General features: G+C 49.6%; 2 protein-coding genes across 2 annotated transcripts; both read right to left on the bottom strand.

The window, feature by feature from the left end:
- Positions 1-68: 68 nt before the first annotated feature.
- On the bottom strand, positions 69-16,935 carry IL27RA (interleukin 27 receptor subunit alpha). The gene is made up of 14 exons (XM_036849425.1): positions 16,682-16,935; positions 16,122-16,239; positions 12,668-12,825; positions 12,428-12,585; positions 10,771-10,930; positions 10,393-10,466; positions 6,860-7,043; positions 6,576-6,764; positions 4,580-4,681; positions 4,347-4,505; positions 1,671-1,796; positions 1,187-1,280; positions 908-1,001; positions 69-788 (listed from the first exon to the last, which is right to left on the bottom strand). The coding sequence occupies exons 1-14, from the start codon at positions 16,779-16,781 to the stop codon at positions 534-536; spliced, it is 1,971 nt and encodes a 656-aa protein (XP_036705320.1). The 5' UTR covers positions 16,782-16,935; the 3' UTR covers positions 69-533.
- Positions 16,936-17,103: 168 nt separating this feature from the next.
- Positions 17,104-19,029, bottom strand: RLN3 (relaxin 3). The gene is made up of 2 exons (XM_036849426.1): positions 18,846-19,029; positions 17,104-17,906 (listed from the first exon to the last, which is right to left on the bottom strand). The coding sequence occupies exons 1-2, from the start codon at positions 19,027-19,029 to the stop codon at positions 17,677-17,679; spliced, it is 414 nt and encodes a 137-aa protein (XP_036705321.1). The 3' UTR covers positions 17,104-17,676.
- Between the last annotated feature and the right edge of the window lie 454 nt (positions 19,030-19,483).

Genomic DNA, 19,483 nt, shown 5'->3' with positions numbered 1-19,483 from the left:
TGCTAGAATCAAAGATTATGAATCAGTGAGAGTGTAGATACGGCTGCTGTAACAAAAAGACCTCAAGCTACAGTAGCTATCAAAACAGGAAGAATTTATTTCTCTGGGCATTTCTGATCCATGCGATCACTCGGGAACTCTGGTTCCTTTCCATTTCTTGCTCCACCTTCACCTTGGGTATGGCCAAAGCCGGATCACAGGGCACATCAATGCTCCAGCTCATGCGAAAGGGAAGGGAATGTGGAAGAGCCCCCACGCAGACCCACTGTAGACACATGTCACCTCCGTTTATGTTCCACTCATAAGAACTCAGTCCATGGCTGCACCTAGCTGCAAGGGAGGCTGGGAGTGCACCCAACTACAGTTCTGTTATAGCAGCAGGACAGATTTGGGGAGGCAGCTGCCACTCTGGATTTTATATATTTTTCTTTGCTCCCTCATCCATCCGTATATTCCCTGTAGGGCCAGGCCCTTTGCTGTAGGGGTCCTTCAATCTCAGCTTTTCCTTGGCTGGGTGTCCTCAGGCAAGTGACTCAGCTTCTTTGAGCCTCAGTGTCTTCATCTGTCAGATGAGCACCCCTCTCCCCTCCTGGGGTTGGTTCCGTCCATAACCTGGAGCCTGGGGTGTGGCCCAGAAGGCCCAGCTCCTCGGGTGTGGGCAGGAAGTGTTTCTCATACCCAGAGTCCAGTGGGGCTGAGGCCTGGGGGGCCTCCGTAATCGGTACCTGCTCTATCTCCTCCACTTCCAGGATGGGCGAGTCCCCAGGGGGCTGGGCCTGGGGCACCTCCTGGGAAGAGAAGAGGCTGAGATTCCTCCCCTCACACCCCCCGATTCTCACCTACTCCCCACTGTCCGAGCTTTCCCCAACCCCCCAGAGGGCCCTGACAAGCCAAGCTTTCTGCTCACCTTCATGTGGGGCAGGCTGAAATTACTGTTGGCAGGATCAGGAACCTTCTCCCAGACCCAGTGGGGTAGTACCTTGTGCCGCAGGTGGACGCACCTGGCAAGCAGGTAAGAGTCAGGGCAGGGAATCCAGGCGGCTAGACACCCATGCCCGGATTGTAGGGTCCAGGAACGTCACAGAGTCCTGAAGCATCATCCCCTTCCCACATCTCCCCCCAAGCTCAGCTAACGCCCAGCTGCCCTCCCAACCTGGGCAGAGACCCGTGTGTCTGACAGCCTCACCTTCCGGAGGTGGCTAGGCTCACGCCACAGCCCGTCAGGAGCAAACCCCATATGAGAAAGACAACTGGCAGAACTTTCCATTTCAGGGTGTTATCTGGAAGGGGGGGGAGGGGCAGAAGAACATTTGTACACAGGGAGGTGGGGAGGGGTCAGGTGAGGCTCATGGGTGGAGCTGGGAATGGGTAAGGGAGGTGGATAAAGGGGCGGGGCCTATGAATGGGTAGGGGCTAAGGGTGGGGGAAATCTTGGGGTGGGAGTGGGGCTTGTGAAAAGGTCAAGGTCAAGGTCAGGGATGGGGTGAGAGGGTCAGAGACACACATTGCTTGATAATCCACAGCAGTATTTAGCAGCATCAAAATGCATCATCAACATCCCGAAGTCTAAATGTTGTCCACCCCCTGAAGTTCAGTAATGATTATATAACCCCCTCCAATGCCCCCCTCTCCGGGCCCCCTCCCATGGCAGTCCTGCCCCAGGCCCGTACCTGGTAGGTGAAAGCGGAGGCTTGGACCCGGTGGGCCCTGTCCTGCGATGGTGGACGCGGTCACCCACAGCTCACAGGTACCCCAGTGAAGGTCGGGCAGGGTGATGGTCCGGGTGCTGCCACTCACTGAAGAACACACCCAGAGCGGTTGGGGAGGCAGTCAAGTCCCATCTCAGGACCTTTGCACGTGCCATGCTGTCTGCAACACTCTCCCCCAGATATCCACATGGCTCCCTCCTCATCTCCTTCAGCTCTTTGCTGCAAGGTCACCTTCTCAGCGAGGGCTTCCCTGACCGCCCCCGCCCCACGATTAAAATAGCACCTGCTCCACCACTCATCTTCCTTGCTTTATTCTCTAACCACCACTTATCACCATCTGACACACTGCTTAGACATTATTTACTTTGTCTATACCTGCATGTCCCCCATTAGAAAGTTAGCTCCACGGGGGCCATATTCCCAGCACCTGGATCAGTGCCTACACACTTGAGGAGCCAAGTGCTTTTGAGAAAGCACTCAAAAAAGATATACAGGGGACTTACCTGGTGGCACAGTGGTTAAGAATCCGCCTGCCAACGCAGGGGACACGGGTTCGAGCCCTGGTCCGGGAAGATCCCACATGCTGTGGAGCAACTAAGCCCGTGAGCCACAACTACTGAGCCTGCATGCCTAGAGCCCATGCTCCGCAACAAGAGAAGCCACCACAATGAGAAGCCCGCGCACCGCAACAAAGAGTAGCTCCCGCTCGCCGCAACTAGAGAAAGCCCACGTGCAGCAACAAAGACCCAACGAAACCAAAAAAAAAAAAAATGATATACAGTTGACCTTCGAACAATGCAGAGGTTAGGGGTGCCGACCCTCCACTCCTTTAAAAATCTAAGTACAGTATAATTTATAGTGCACCCTCCTTATCTGTGGTTCCTCTGTATTCCCAGTTCCACATTTGCAGATTCAACCAAACGCAGATGGTACTGTACTATTTACTACTGAAAAAAGCCATGTATAACTGGACCTGCGCAGTTCAAACCTGTGTTGTTCAAGGGTCAACTGTATATCTGAATAAATAAAAGGATGCATGAGTATCATATTCCTCACCTGCACAGAATCCAGTGAAGGGAAATTCACCCCAGACGAGGGGAATACATTTGCACCTCCCGGAATTGTTTTTGTTTACTTTTTAACTGAATTGCCCTTTTTGGTTTTCAAGCCAAGAGAGGAAGCAGCTTTTTGGTTTGTTATAGGATTACAGGAGACATGACTACGGATCAAGATATACTGCCATAGAAAGATGTCCAAGTTAAATCATCAGGTGAGAAAAAGAAAGTTGCAAAACATCACGTTCATAAGCTTCAGGGGCCTATAACGTAGTCCTCTTTTAATTATAGGTACGTGTACACATAAATATATATGATTTTTAACCTAATGATATCTATATACTTGTGCAAGGTGCAATCATGGCGAAGTATCTATGTTAAAAAAAAAAATAGGCTTTATCGGTTAGAGACAAATGCTGAAGGACCAAATTGTTTAGGGGTGAAATGATGCCAAAGGCTCTAGAAAAAAAAAAGTGTGGGGATAAATTGAAACAAGATTGATAAAATGCAGAAAACCATTGAAACTGGATGGTGGGTACACAAGGATTTGTTATACTATTTTTCCGACTTTTGTTTGTGCTTGAAATTTTCTATAATAAAAAAGTTTAAAATTTTCAGAAAACACAACTCCTATCTCTATGTTAACGTACGCATGGCAAAATATGGAAGCTGCGTTGTCAGTATCAGTGAAATGATGAGAATGACGATATACTTGAGTATACGTCTTTAATGTGTCGGTTTTTAAAACAAGAACAGATAACTTTGGTAATTAGAAAAAAAAGGGTATTTTGAATTTTTATTATTTTTTTGCTTTTTCTTTTTATTGTATCTATATGAGATGATGGAAGTTAACTAAACTTATGGGAATCATTTCACAATATAGGTAGGCCAAACCGTTACACTGTATACCTTAAACTTACACAGTGATGTTGTCAATTACATCTCAATAAAACTGGAGTGGAAAGGGTAAAAAAGATATTTTAAAAAGGAATTTGTGCTCAGAGGAATAATTTAGCCTACACCCAAAGGTATGAAAAAGAAATACAAGTCATCTTTAGGGACTTCCCTGGTAGTCCAGTGGCTAAGACACAATGCAGGGGACCTGGGTTCAATCCCTGGTCAGGGAACTAGATCCCACATGCCACAACTAAGACCCGATGGACCCAAATAAATAAATAAATTTTAAAAATCATATGTAATCCTACAGTCCCTATTGACATTGTGGGGGAGTTTCTTTTCATATTTGTGCCTCTGCTTCGCTCAGTGCTGGGTTTATTTTACAAAAATGGAACCATCCCACAAAGTTTTACAATCCTTTTATCTTTTTCACTTAATAAAATATGACAGGCATCTTTCAATGTCAATAAATATAGATCGGAGTCTTCATTTTTAATGGCCAAATGACAGTCTATTACGCTGATAGCCACCTGGGTTATTATTCACTAGGGAACCCATGATAGCGTGTGTTCTCCCAGGGGCTGAGAGGGAGCCAAAGGGGCCCATCTGGGGGTAAGGGGAGGGGTAGACTGATGGGTGGGTCTTGTGGGGGCTGGGAGCAGGGGCAGGAGGCAGTGGAGCTCACCGTTCATGCAGACAGAAGGCCTGGTCCCACTCTGTGCACATAGGGTGTAGTGGGTGAGATGGCCCCGAAGTTGGTGCCTTGGGACCTCTCCCCACGCTACAGCAGGGGTCCCTGGGGGGGCATCCTGGAGTCGCCAAAGCATTGGCCCTGCCAGGGGTACTGGTGAGAGAAAGTCAGCGGGTCAAGTTCTGCCAGGGTTCCAGGACCCTCCATCCTCCAACCCCACCACTTACCTAGTTCTTCTCTGAACTTCCAGACTGAGGGGGCAGGGGCCAAGCCCCAAGGAGAGACTGCTGTCACCGTGATTTGGTAGGGGACCCCTCCTTCAAAATCCCCTGAGTGGGGGAGGAGCAAAGACCAATTAGAGTTGGCTCCCCTCCCCAACTCATTTCTTATTTTGTAGGCATCTTCATTTGTGTCCCCAGAAGGACACCTTGATATAAGAATTTGAATAAATGTAATTTATCTGGGAGGCAACCCCAGAAAACACCAATAGGGCAGTGGGGAAGTGACGCAGGGAAGGAAAGTCACCCAGTAAATATGTTAGAGAACAAGTTGCCAACATGGCCAACCAAGGCTCAGTCCCGCTGGCGAACTCTGTGTGGCAGCAGAGAGCACAGTCCTGAGCACCATCCCACCCGAGGAGGGTGGGAGCTGGGGTATTTACCCATCAACCGTTATCAGTCATTGATAGAGGGCTGCATCTGAGGGACCTTGATTTCCCGGCACTTCCAGCTGTCCAGGCGGGCAAAATGCTTCACATCAGAAAAAGCCCTCAGGCCAGGAATGCAGGTGCCAGAGGCTGGGAGATAGTCAAATGCTGGACTATAAATGGGGCCTGACACCAGCCATCGCAGTAAGGAAGGCTCCTGAAATCCCTTCTCAAAACCTAATGCTGCTATATGGCCTTCCCCAACTGTGAATTTTCCAGAATTGGGGCTCCTCTTCTTTTGTCCATATATACTTATGGGTCTTGGGACTCTGTCCTAAATCTCTCGCTCAACACCTTCTCATGCTCTCCCAAGTTCTTTACACCAAGGACAGACTCCCCAGTGTTAAATCTCAGCCTAGAACTTATTGCTAGACCTGAGACTTGAGTATCTGATAGTCCCATGGACAATTCCACTTGGATGAGCACATCAGGTGCAACATATCCAAATGGGTCCCCAAAATTCTGCTCTAAGACTCCCCAACAAGAATCTGCCTGCTTCTCTCCCTTCCTTGGTCCCCACCTGGTCCAGTCCCCACCATGTCCTACCTGGACATACACAGTCCCTTCTCCCAGGTCTCTTACCTCCAACCCTTGCCCTCCCAGTCTGTTCCTCCCACAGCAGCCAGGGGGCGCCTGTAAGCACCTGAGTCAGGACATGTCCTTCCTCTGCTCAGAACCCTCTGGGGCACCCACCTGACTCAGAGCAAAAGCCAAAGTTCTCCCCATGACCCACAAGGCTTTGCACACTCTGCCCCATCACCTCCCTTCCCTCACCTCCTCCCACTTTCCCCCTTGCTCATTCCACTCCAGCCATGCTGGCCTCCTCACTGCTGCTCTAACACATCAGGCACAATCCTGCCTCAGGGCCTTTGCACTGTTTGTTCCCTCTTGCTTTTCCCTTAGACAGCCTCATGGCTCTCTGTCTCGCCTCCTTCAGGTCTTAGTTCAAATGCCACTTTCCCAGAGAGGCCTTTTCTAACTTTTTTTTCTGAAATAGCTATCCTCCCTCCTCTCCCTTACCCTGATTTACTTTGCCCCAATTACATTACAGATGTACTTGTTTTTTGTTTCATTGGGTGCCTGCCCTACAAGATGAGGATGGAGATGTTGGTGGGGATGAGGGTGGGGATGCTGCTGAGAGGAGAGTAGGGTGATGGTTCAGGGTTTCGCTGCAGGAGCCTGGCTACGTGGTTCAAATCCTGGTTCTACCACATACTTGCTGTATGGCCTCAGGTGAGTTGCTTAACCTCTCTGGGCCTTTTTCTTTATCTGTATGATAATAGCAGAAACCTACTTTATAAGGAAGTTTGAATGATTTAATGCTTATGGTAAATGCCAATACACATCAGCTGCCATCACTGTGTACCAGTGTCTAGAATATGGCCTGGCACACAGTAGGTAGTCAATGAATATTTCTTGCATGAATTAATGATACTTGAACACTCTCTTCTGCAAATCCAGCCATCAGTCTGCTCTCCAACAGCTGAAATGGGAACCCAGGTGTCCTGGGGCCTCACCTGGCAACACAGCACTGAGGTTTCCAGGAGGAAGCCAGACCCAGTTGAGATCCTCCAGGGGGTCACCATCTCGAGCCCAGTCCACCACATGCTCCTGCAGCTCCCCGGACCCCTGCTGCCAAGTCACCAGCAGATCCGAGCTTGCAGGGATGCTGCTGACCACCACGCCGTGAGGGGCAAAGCCTGGACCTAGAGGATGAGGAGGAGAAATCTCAGCTGTCCACTCGGGAAGTCCCCTCTTGCACCTCCAGGGCATTGCTCAGAGGAAGCTCACAGCCTCTCACCCAAGCAGGCCAAAGAGAGGTTGGTAGGAGGCTCCCAGCTTGTGGCGTTGACGGCGGACACCCCAGCCCACTCCGCTCGAGTGGGGATGGAGAAGCTGCAGCATGGGGTCTCCTCCTGGTTCACCTCCTGATCTTTTATCTGGAACCAGACTCTGTAGCTCACCTGCACGCAGTGCCCCGAGGCCTGAGGGATGAGGGGAAGAAGCGGTTAATATCTCCCATTTATCAGGCACATACTGTGCTTCTCAGTGAGGTCACCTGACAAACCAGTCTGTGAAATATTTTTGTTTCACTCTAAGATGAAGAAACCACGTCTCAAGAGTGGCTCAGTGGAAGAGGTGGGATTAGAATACAGCTCCTGGGCCAGAACTAGGGTGAGATGAGTGAGGCATTCACCTTGGCGGCAAAACAAGAGAAGATACCAAAAATCCAATCCAGATAAATTATATTTTAATGCAATATTAAAAAAAAATTTTTTTTATTGAAGTATAGTTGAATTACAGTGTTGTGTTAATTACTGCTGTACAGCAAAGTGACTCAGTTATACATATGTATATATTCTTTTTCATATTCTTTTCCATTATGGTTTATCCAGAATATTGAATATAGTTCCCTGTGCTATACAGTAGGACCCTGTTGTACGCAATATTTTAATCAATCAAAATTAATGCAGGGATTTCCCTGGCGGTCCAGTGGTTAAGTATCTGCGCTTCCAATGCAGGGGGCTTGGGTTCGATCCCTGGTCGGGGAACTAAGATCCCACATATGGCTCGGCGTGGTCAAAACAAATTTTTTTAATTAAAAAAAATTAATGCGAAAATAAAAACCATGACAAACAAATTATCAAGATTTTAACTAGGACTCCCCTGGTGGCGCAGTGGTTAAGAATCCGCCTGCCAAAGCAGGGGACACGGGTTCGAGCCCTGGTCCGGGAAGATCCCACATGCCACGGAGCAACTAAGCCCGTGCGCCACAACTACTGAGCCTGCGCTCTAGAGGCTGCGAGCCACAACTACTGAGCCCATGTGCCACAACTACTGAAGCCTGCGCGCCTAGAGCCCATGCTCTGCAACAAGAGGAGCCACTGCAATGAGAAGCCCGCGCACCGCAACGAAGAGTAGCCCCTGCTCGCCGCAACTAGAGAAAGCCCGCGCGCAGCAACGAAGACCCAATGCAGCCAAAAATAAAAATAAAATAAATAAATAAATAATAAATTTAAAAAAAAAAGATTTTACCTAAAGACAGGATCTGACCATGCACTTATATGACCGTCTTCCCTCACCTTACCTTAGTCTGTCGTGTGCAGTTCTTAGGGACTGCAAAATTCCCACTGTTGTACAGAGGAGTAATTATGTGTAGCAAAGAGGATAGTACCCTCCAGAGTGCTTTGGGGAAACTTGTGAGAATATTTGGTTGCCTCAATGATTGGTATTTGATGGGCAAGAGCCAGGGACACTACCCTCTCCTAGAAACAAAAAAATTGTCCCACGTCCCTTGTGACTTTTGAAGGTCATCCCAACTGGAAACTTCTGTAGATGAAAAACCTGTCTAATAATTTTAACTGATCCTAGAACCAAACACATTTTGATGTATAAATACAAAACCTTTTGGGACCTGGTTTTAACATTCACTGAATTTTAAAATATTCTGAACATATGGGGACTTTCTAAGCACTTTTTATTATCTATTTCCAGCACAATCTGTGTTCTGATCAGAGAATTTTTCAATGTGCCCAGCATCACCTCATCCCTTTGAAGTCCTTGGAAACCAGCTCAATAGCCTAGCATGTGGATGATTTTGGTAAATGTCCTGTTTGCATATGGAAAGAATGCATGTTCTGATGTTTCCTATGTGAGTCCATTAGGTTGTTTGTTATTCATATGTTCAGATTCTCTGGATCTTGACTTGTTTTTCCATCTGCTTGTTATGAAATTACTTAGAGGGGTATGTTAAAATCTCCCACGACGGTTGTGGATTCATAGAGTTCTCCTTGTAGTTCTGTCAATTTTTACTTTATGTATTTTAAAGCCATGTTATGAGGTACATACAGATTTAGTATTCATATCATACTGGTGAACTGAATATTTTGCATTATGTAGTAGCCTTATTTCCCCTTTATTTTCTACTGAATATTACAATACACTGTACACTGTATGTTATAATACAATATACTGTATTATACACATTTTAAAATATATGTATATATGGGTTATATTAGCTATGTATTTCATTTCAGTATAGTAAGGGGGCATTACAAAGTATGTGTTATAAAATAGAGGCACGAGGGACTTCCCTGGCAGTCCAGTGGTTAAGACTCTGCACTTCCAATGCAGGGGGCACAGGTTTGATCCCTGGTTGGGGAACTAAGATCCCACATGCCGTGCAGCATGGCCAAAAAAAGTAAGAAAAAAAATGAATTAAAAAAGTAATAAAATAGAGGCACTGAAACTGTGAATTAAGGTTTGAAAGCCAAAGAACCTCAGCTCTGCCACTTAGCTGTTGTTTGGTTTGGGGTAGCCTCTCTATGTCTCATTTTCTCATCTGTAAAGTTAGTTAATGTAAATAAGTGTTGTAGGCGAGGACCTGGCACATAGTAAGAGCTCTGTAAGTATTACGCATAGTTAAAGTTAGTGATATTAGATTGTGTGGCCCAAGAAAGTATGAGCCCTGTTGTTTTGTTTTTTGCCGTATTTACTGTGAGCCAGGGCCTTGCAATGTCTGGAACACGGTAGGTGTTCAGCAGATGTGCATCAGTGAGGACTGTTTCACTCTTGTCTGTCATCTCACAATGCCCTTTAATACTAGCATCAAAGCCCTTAGCATATTCTGCTATATTTTGTGGAGCTGAGTCTAGTCTTGCTTCTAAATCTTTGCACCTGGTGTCCCCCCTGACTGGAACACTTGTACCCATCTTCATGTCTCAGCTCAGATCTCCCAGATTCAGCCAACATTGGTGGAGTCTTTCTCTGCACCCAGCACTACGCCAGGACCTCTCTGAGCATCCCCTCCTTGAAGCCCTGAAGCAACCTCAAGAGAGCAGCATAGTAACCTTTGTCTTGTTTACATCTTTGTTTTTGGGGGGTTTTTTGGTTTGGTTTGGTTTCTTTGTTTTTTGTTTCCTTGGTGGTTTTTTTTTTTTTTTTTTCCCACTGCTCAGCCTGCAGGATCTTCGTTCCCAACCAGGGACTGAACCCAGGCCCTCGGCAGTGAAAGCCCAGAGTCCTAACCACAGGACCACCAGGGAATTCCCTACATCATTGTTTTTTGGGTTTTTAATATTTATTTATTTGGCTGTGTTGGGTCTTAGTTGCGGCATGCAGGATCTTCGTTGTGGCATGAGGAATCTTTTAGTTGCAGCACGTGGGATCTTTAGCTGCAGCATGTGGGATCTAGTGCCCTAACCAGGGATCAAACTCTGGCCCCCCTGCATTGGGAGTGCGGAGCCTTAGCCACTGGACCACCAGGGAATTCCTCTACATCACTGTTATTTGGGGTTTCCTGACATGTGCAGAGATATGGTCCTCACAACTCACCTTCCACAGAAGCAGAAGTTCCTGTCCGCCTGGTGCCCCACAGATGTTCCCTGATATCCACACATCTTTTGGAGCTGGCAAGGATGAAAAAAGGAGAGACCATGTGACTAAGTTCTAGCCAATGAGATATGAGATGAAAGATACGTGCAACTTTGGGGTTGTGCTCTTAAAGTGCAAGGGCAGGCTCCCCGACTCCTGGGGTCCCACTGCGCTGGAGTTGTCTTCAATTTTTTTTTGCTGTGTGAGCTTGGGAAAGTTGCTTAACCTCTCTGAGGTTCAGCTTTCCCAACTATAAAATATGACAAATGAGAATGGCATGATTGGCCAGACTTCCAGGAGAGGGGCTGAGGGTGTAGGGGTAAGCCCAGAGATCCTCACCAGAGGGTGGTGTCTGGAAGGACAGAATGGGGCTCCACTCGCTCCACAGATCCTCTTCTTCTTCCACTTGACAGCGGCCAGATACCTCATAGCCAGTGGCTAGCTCCAGGTCCTGGATATCAACAGGGGTCAGGGGTATGGACTTCACTTCTGGTTCCAGCTGGGGGAGAGACAGGGGAGAGTGATGAGGCTGAAGATTGAATTGAAAGTACTTGGCCTTATATGTCAGTAGGATGACCAATACTGTCCTGCTTTGCCTGGGATCAAGTGGGTTCGTAGGACACAGGGCTTTTGGTTTTAAAATTGGGACAATCCCTGGAAAAAAAGAAACAAGTTGATTATCCTCTGTGCCAGGTATAGCGGTAGGTGGTAAATTCTATTATTAATATTATTCTCATTTTACAGATGAGGAAAACTGAGGCCAAGAGAGGGGAAGTGACATACCCAAGGTCACATAGCTGGTGAGTTCTGGAGCTGAGATTCATACCCAGGCAGTTAGACTGCAAAGTCTGCATCTTAGCATTGCTCTGAATTGCATGAATATTCACAGTGACAACAACTCTGCTCTATATTGTAGTGTTTTGCATGAAAAGCTGTGACTGAGACAGTGGGTTATCCCCAATATCCATTCTCCTCTTCTTCCTTTGGAAATAGAACCCTTGCGTATCTGTCGGGAACATGTGTGTCAAGAATAAAGACTACATTTCCCAGTCTCCCTTGCAATCAGGTGAGACCATGTGACTAAGTTCTGGCCAATGAGATATGAGATGAAAGATACTTGCAACTTCGGTGCTGTGCTCTTAAAGTGCATGGGCAGGCTCCCCAACCCCTGGGGTCCCATTGCACTGGAGTTGTCTTCCATTTATTTTGCTGTGTGAACTTGGGAAAGTTGTTTAACCTCTCTGAGGTTCAGCTTCCCCAACTATAAAATAGAGATCTTAAAAGCATCTACTATATAGGGAGGTTGGGGGTACTCATCAAGATAATCCATGCAGATTGCTTAGCTTGGGCCCTGATGCGTGGCAGGTGCTCAGAAATGTGAGCTGCTTTTATTACTTTTGAGTGTTTACTGAAAACCAGGCTCTGTTCCTCATCTGTAAAATGGGTAGGCATAAAACACATCTACCTCAAAGAGTTCTTGTAAGGATCCAATAGACAGCTTAGAACAGTGTCTGGCACACAGTAGATGCTAAGTGTCTGCGGTTAACCTCTTATTTTAAGGTTAATGTAAGCTATTTGACGATTTTTATTCATTCACAAAAATGTTAGAGGAAGTTTACTGAGTTTCTCAAAACTTTCAAGTGGAAGGAATTCCCTGGAGGTCCAGTGGTTAGGACTCCTTGCTTTCACTACCGAGGGCCCGGGTTCAATCCCTGGTCGAGGAACTAAGATCCCGCAACCACAACCTTGCGGCGTGGCCAAAAAAAAAAAAAAAAATTCCAAGTGGAATTTGGATTGGGACTGCATGGAATTTATAGATTATCTTGGGGGAACATTTTTTAGCTGAACAAGATGCATGTACAGGCCTTCTGTGAGGAATGTGGACAGACTCCAGGGCCAGCTGAGGAATGAGCTCTGAGCTAGGTGTCTGATTTGGGAATGATGTCCCAGGCCCCGCCCAGAGTAGGGTGGGGGGAAAAGGGTCCCTGACACTCACCAGCGTCCAGGCCATCTCCTGGCATCTTCGGTAGGAGAACTGGCAGACCAAGACCTTATGGGGTGGCCACACAGGAGGGGCCCATTGGACAGTGGCCTCTAGGGGGTCATCCTCTGAGAAGTCCACATCAGGGTACAGCTGGGGGGCATCTGGCTTCACTGAGGAAGGGGAGGTGCATTGAGCCAGGGCCTCCAAGACCACCCACCCCACACATAGCAAACCCCCACTCCCGCCTGTTACTTCGGGTTTCGAGGTTCACGAAGACTGGGGGCCAGAGAGGTTGGCCTGCCTTGGCCACCCAGACAAGGAGTTCGTCAGACGTGGTAAGCTGTTCCCGTGGAATGGTCACCCAGCTCTGCCCAGTGGGCACTGCCACAGTCCAGGTTTTGTTGGAATGGCTGTGAGGAGAGACGCGAGAATCGGGGCAGCATACTGTGGGCTGGGCCCAGAGCCGTAATGATAACATATTTTCTGCCTGGGTTCAAATCCCAGTTCTCCTGCTTCAGAGCTGTGTGACCTTGAGCAAGCAACTTAACTTCTCTGTGCCTCAGTTTCCTCATCTACAAAACGAGGGTGATAAAACTGCCTCCTGAGGGACTTCCCTGGTGGTCCAGTGGTTCAGACTCGGTGCTCCCAATGACCACGGTTCGATCCCTGGTTAGGGAACTAGATCCCGCACGCCCCAACGAAGATCAGTGTGCCACAACTAAGACCCGGCACAGCCAAATAAATAAATAAGTAAATGTGTTTTTTAAAAAGTGCCTGCTGAAAGGGCTGAATAGGGGAGGGGAACAATGAGATGAGAAATGGACTGCATTTAGAACAGCAAGTGTCAGGGGCACAATACATGTTATATGAGCATTGGTTATTTTATTTACTGAGCACCTATTACATATACGCACATTTACTTCCATGCAACTGTTCAGTCAGCAAATATATATTTCTGTTGTAGAAGCTGGGAATAGGATTATGACCAAAGCAGGCAAGGACCCACTATCCGGAGCTGGTGTTCCAGTGGGGGAGGCAAATGAGAAACTCATAAATATATAACTGATGGTGGTATAAGCAATATAAAGAACAATAAAGCAGGGTGAGGAGGATTCAGTGTGATGATGGGATGAAAAGTGACAGTGCTATTTTAGGAAAGGTGGTCAGGAAAGCTCTCTGATGAGACATGTGAATGAAGGCCTGAAGGATGTGGTGTGGAACCACGCGATACCTGAGGAAGAGCATTTTAGGAAGAGGGAGCAGCTGGTGCAAAGCTCCTGAGGCCAAACTGTGCCTGGTGTTTTACGAAGAACAGCGAGGAGGAGGCTTGTACTCTGGAGTAGAGTGAGTGAGCGAGAAAGTGGGAGGAGGTGAGGGCGGGGAGGTGACAGGCAAATTATACAGGGCCTGATGGGCTGCAGGAAGGATTCCGGCTTTTACCCTGAGTGAGGTGGGAGCCCTGGAGGGCTGTGAGCTGGGGAGGGACATGCCCTGATTCAAAAGTACACAGGTGCGGGACTTCCCTGGTGGTCCAGTGGTTAAGAATCCGCCTGCCGATGCAGGGGACAGGGGTTCGAGCCCTGGTCCGGGAAGATCCCACATGCCCCGCGGAGCAACTAAGCCCGCGAGCCACAACTACTGAGCCTGTGTGCCACCACTACTGCATACTGCGCGCCTAGAGCCCGTGCTCCGCACCAAGAGAAGCCACCGCAATGAGAAGCCCACGCACCGCAAAGAAGAGTAGCCCCCAATCGCCACAACTAGAGAAAGCCTGCGCACAGCAATGAAGACCCAACGCAGCCAAAAATAAAATAAATAAAAAAATAAATTAATTTAAAAAAAAAAAGACTCCGTGCTCCCAATGTAGGGGGCCCGGGGTTCGATCCCTGGTCAGGGAACTAGATCCTGCATGCCGCAACGAAGATCCCACATGCTGCAACTAAAACCCAGAACAGCCAAATAAATAAATAAATAAATATTAAAAAAATAAATAAAACAGAAGTTCACAGGTGTCCTCTGGATGCTGTGGTGGAGAACAGACCGTGGGGCTAAGGGTGGAAACTGAGTCCAGGGAGGAGGTGACCGCACGGTCCAGGCCAGCGATGATGGGGACTGGACTATGGTGGGGGCTGAGGAAGTGAGGAGTGCCAGATTCTGGATAATGTAGAAGGTAGAGCTGGCAAGGCCTGCTGATGGATCAGATGTGGGTGACAGAGAGAGAGAGAGAGAGGAGTTGAGGACATCCCAAAGGGTTGGATTTCAAAGGTTCAAATCAAGGCCTTCAGAAAAAAACAACAAAAACACATGTGTTATGTTATGTTGCTGGTAGGAACATAAAATGGTGTAGCTGTTGCGGAAAACAGTTAGGTGGTTCCTCAAAAAGTTAAACACAGAACTGCCACATGACCCAGCAATTTTACTCCTAGGCATATACCCCAAAGAACTGAAAACAGGGACTCAAAAACTTGGACACATTATGTTCAAAGCAGTGCTAGTCACGATCACCCAATTGCAATTGCCCAGTGGTGGAAACAACCCAAATGTCCATCAACAGATGAGTGGATGAACATAGTATATCCATACAGTGGAATATTGTTCAGCCACAAAAAGGAATGAAGTTCTGATTCGCCACGACATAAATGAACCTGAAAAACATGCTAAGTGAAAGAAGCCAGATACAAAAGACCACATGCCATATGATTCCATTTATGTGAAATGTCCAGAACAGGCAAATTCAGAGACAGAAAATAGATTAGTAGTTGCCAGGGGATAGGGAGTGTCTGCTGTTGGGGATGGAACTTCCTTTAGGGGTGATGAACATGTTTTGGAACTAGATAGAGGCACTGGTTGCACAACGTTGTGAATGTACTCAATGCCACTGAACTGTTCACTTGCAAACGGTTAATTTCATGTTATGTGAATTTCACCTCGTTTAAAAAAAGGGGAAGACCTTCTCTTACTCCCTCATCCTCTACCAATTAAAACCCTAGGCCCCCCCTTCTGGACATGGATGGTGGTGATGGTTGCACAACAATGTGACTCTACTTAATTCCACTGAACTGTATACACTTAAAAAAGGCTGAGAAAAAAAGGTGGTAAATTTTATGCGTATTTTACCATCGTTAAAAAAAAAAAAAAGACCAGCCTCCCATCCCAGTTCCCATCTTCAAATGTTCCTTTCCCTCTCCTCTCACTTAGCCAAATTTGAAATGAATTTGTGTTTCCATGTGTGATTCATTGTGAAGCAACATCAGTCACCCCCTCAGAATGTGGGCTCCACGAGGCTTTCTGTGTCTCTTTCACTGTTGCATCCCCAGCACCAGACCAAATGATCTTTTCATATGCTCAAAGAGGTTAAGCTATTTGCCTAAGGTCACACAGCAATAAAAACAGCTTCTAATCATTAAGCATTTTCTTTTCCAAGTGCATAACTCATTGAATTCTCAGAACCAACCTTGAGAGGCAGGTTCCATTATTATCACTACTTGATACAGGAAGAAACAGAGGCTCAGAGAGGGAAAGTGACTGGTCCAGGGTAACACAGCAAGGAAATAAGGGAACCTGGAATTGAAGGGCTTGAGAGTGGGGCAGGGCTGGGGGGTGCGGGTGGGCAGGACTAATGGGTCCTCTCAACCTGAGAAGTCTAGAACCTGAGTGGTCACTCTTCCAAAGCCTCTGTTTCCCCAAATCACTCCATTGTACTCACTACTTCTGGCTCTGGAGGTACAGCGTGGAAGGGGCTCCCAAGTCCCCAAGAGGCTCCCATGAGCAGTTCAAGTCGCCCAAGGGTCCAAATCCATAGCACTGCAGTGGCCCAGGGCTGCCTGGAGAGGGAGGAGGGAGGGTCCGAGGGAAGGGGGTCAATTCCCCCAGCCGCCCTCCCACCCCAGAACTTGAACTCCCCCCGCCCCCGACAACTGTGGAGGGCGATCCAGGGTCCCTTACAGAAGTGAGCAGCAGGAAGGGGGCGCTGGGCACCGCTCCCCAGGCTTCGGGCATAACTCCTCCCTTCCCTCTACCAGCCACATCCTGTTACCACCCGAAGAGCCCTTTCCCCTACCACCCCCCAACCCCGGACCCTGGCTCCCACCTCGCTGCCGCCCATTCCCCAACTCCTCTCCTCGCCCGGTCCCTGCCCCGGGGGGGAGCAGAGTGGCATCCGGACCTTTGTCATTCATTCCGCAAACTTGCGGTTCACCCTGGAGGATGTGCGCTTTCGCGGAGCGCGGCGGCAGAGCGCCGACACGAGTTCGCTCCGTAACTCACCCTGGGGCCGAGTCCTGCAGAACAGCAGCGTCAACAGGGGCAGCAGAACCAGCTTCGGCCGCGGCCGCGGCGGGAAGGGAGGGGCCCGGGTTCCCCGCATGGCGTCCCCGCACCCCCAGTCCGGCCCGGCCCTGCCCGGCCCAGCGCTGCAGCGCGGCCCGCTTAGCTCTCGGGGTCCAGCGCCCGAGCAGCGACGGGAAGCGCAGCCACCCCTCCCAGCCGCCTCCGCACCTTGCGCTTCGGCTCCCCGCCCCTTAGCTGCGCCGGAAAGTCCCTCGCAGGGGCTGAGGAGGGGTAGTGGGGGGTGGGCGGCGCTGAGGCGTGGCCGAGCTCCGCAGACACATGCCTCCCCCCACCCCCAAACACGCACTCACAGGCTGCCGAGTCCTTTGGAACTTTTTATCTGTGGGGTTGGAGAAGGTTCTGATCCGTTCCCCCCACGGAGCTTCCCACCCCAGGATATGAAGGGAACCCAGGGGTCCCTCCACCAACCCTGGGGTCCACAGCTCTAGAACCCCCAGCAGGCGAGGTCGGAGGGAGAGGGGCTGGCAGACAGGGGGAAGGGAGGGGGCGAAGGCTGGAATGGGGCGGCGGTATAACTGGGGCTGGCCAGGGGACAGTGGCCACGGTTGGGACAGGAGAGAGTGACAGTTCGGGTAAGGGTCTCAGTGTGGCCAGTTTGGGTAGAGTAGGGGCATCCATTGCCGCAGGAGACAGTATAGGCCAGGAAAGGCATGACATGGGCTGTGGAGAGGTCAGGGTCCCCATTTGGCCAGGTAGGGGCACAGCTTGCTCAGGGTCAGGAGAGGCAGGCCGCTCCAAGGTCAGTGTTGGGTGGGGGGGACCCTGGCCAAGTCCACAGTGCCTGACTTCTGAGACTCGCTGATGAATGAATGCATGAGGGGCCAGAAACAGGTGCCCAGCTGGACACCGGTTAGGTGGATGGCAGGGCTGGGGCGTTCACCCTGGTGCTCCCTGGCTGCCCAGTTCCCCTTCTAGCAGAGGCTGCTGATTTCACTCTTGCTGCACCCGCACTTGCAACAGTTGCCGGAGAGGCCAGCCAGGACATCGCGGCTGCCCCGCAGAGCCCCTGGGGTGCCCTGCCAGCCCGGTCGGCCTCCATAGAAGGCCTGGAGGGACTTGGTCAGGGCCAGCCACTCGCTGGAGGTCACTGCCTCATCCAGCTCGCTGTCTGCATTGGAGTCTGCGTCTGGGAAGGCATCCCCTGCAAAAGATGAAAAGAGTTAGTGCTTGGGACTCTGTCATACCCAGAGTCCGGGCTCCTGGCTGGTCCAGCTACTTCTCTGTTCTTGTGACTCAGCCTTGTGATGAAAGATTTTGATTCCACTCAGGCCTGGGTTCCCGCTTTGATGGGCAGCTTACTCAACCTCATTGAGCTTGACTTTCCTCTTCTGTCGTATCTTTTCCCCTACTATTTATTTACCGAGGACCTGATGGTTAAGAACATGTGTTTGGGAGCTGAACTGACTGAGCACCAATCCCGTTATCATCTCTCAGCTTCCGTTTCCTTGTCGGCAAAACGGGGATAGTAATAACTCCTACCTTCTAGGGTTTTATACAGAGTAGATGATTTAATTAATACCCATCTAAAAAAAAAAAAAAAAACTTAAAATAGTGTCTGGCACATGGTAGGCACTCAACTTTGTCCTAATCTGTTTTCACTCAATTTTGCCGCTTAACAAACCTGCAAGATACAGGGGCTGTGCCTCCCTTTTGCAGATAAAGAGGATCAGGGAAGGAAAGCAACTTGGTAGGAGGGTCACCTACTAGGTGGCAAATCTAGCCTTGTACTCACCACACCCCTCACACTCCCTTCCCTGAAAGCTTGGAAAGCACTTTAGTTTCGGCTTCTGAAAGGCACTTCCCAGTGTTGTGCAAAGAGCAGCCTTGCCTAACGCAGGGCACGGGGCTCCCAAGTAGCAGCAGACTTTTAGCTGGTGTGGATGGCTTGCTGCCCCTCCCTCATCCGGCTCCCCCAGCCTTGACACAGCTTTGAGGGCCTGGCCCATCTCCCCAGCTGCACGTGGTGGAGGAGGGACTCCCCTGCCCCAGCCCCTCGTCTCACCTCCGTCCCTGGCTCCTTGGACCCATCCTGTGTCCTGTCAATGCCCCTGACACACACACAGCACCTCTCCAGCCTCACCCATAGCTTCATAGGCCAGGATGTCTGACCGCCTCCACCGGGAGCCCCCGCAGGTGAAGATGACTGCTCGGATGAATTCACGGCCGCAAAGCTTCACTCTGTAGGGTGCTGCCTGGGCCTCGGTCCACAGCTCCCCAGCCAGCACCCCCATGGCCAGCAGCAGCAGCAGCGGACGTTTGGCCATGCTGAACAGGGCTGCCTGAGATGTGAGAGGTGGCACAACGAGGCAGCTTCCTGTGGTTGGTGCCTCCACCGCCGCCTGGCCCCCCATTTATACGTCTTAGCTCCCGCCGCCTGTCACGGAGGAGCGAAGTGACCTCCTTTATCTCCACCAGCAGAGAGGAGGCAGGCACGCGGCCCCCTCCACCCCTCCAGCACTGACCTTTCCCGTTTCCCGGACCAAGCGATAACCTTTCGCCAGGGATGGGGTGATGTGGTCCAGTTCACTGTCATCTTCAACAGAGAGAGGTGAGAAGGCCTCCACTTAGCAGAGACCAGGAACCCAGACCCCCACCAGACCGGGAGAGAGGGCACGGCCAGCCCCCCATCACCACCATACTGCTAGGGTCCCAGGCCCCCTCCGTAATAACAACAATAATGAGTGCTTACACAGTATGGGCTATGGGGCCAGGCACTGC

Source organism: Balaenoptera musculus, chromosome 3 (assembly GCF_009873245.2).
Source record: "Balaenoptera musculus isolate JJ_BM4_2016_0621 chromosome 3, mBalMus1.pri.v3, whole genome shotgun sequence".
Taxonomy (NCBI): domain Eukaryota; kingdom Metazoa; phylum Chordata; class Mammalia; order Artiodactyla; family Balaenopteridae; genus Balaenoptera; species Balaenoptera musculus.
This window is presented reverse-complemented; position numbering and strand designations above follow the sequence as displayed.

Coding starts and splice junctions, on each gene's coding strand:
- IL27RA (XM_036849425.1), bottom strand. CDS start 16,781: ATGCGGGGAACCCGGGCCCCTCCCTTCCCGCCGCGGCCGCGGCCGAAG. Junction 10,931..12,427: donor AGGAGATGGCCTGGACGCTG/GTGAGTGTCAGG, acceptor TCTCTCCCCCAG/CTGGAACCAGAAGTGAAGTC. Junction 4,682..6,575: donor CCTCAGTGCTGTGTTGCCAG/GTGAGGCCCCAG, acceptor TCCCCCACTCAG/GGGATTTTGAAGGAGGGGTC.
- RLN3 (XM_036849426.1), bottom strand. CDS start 19,029: ATGGCCAAACGTCCGCTGCTGCTGCTGCTGGCCATGGGGGTGCTGGCT. Junction 17,907..18,845: donor CCTGGCCTATGAAGCTATGG/GTGAGGCTGGAG, acceptor CATCTTTTGCAG/GGGATGCCTTCCCAGACGCA.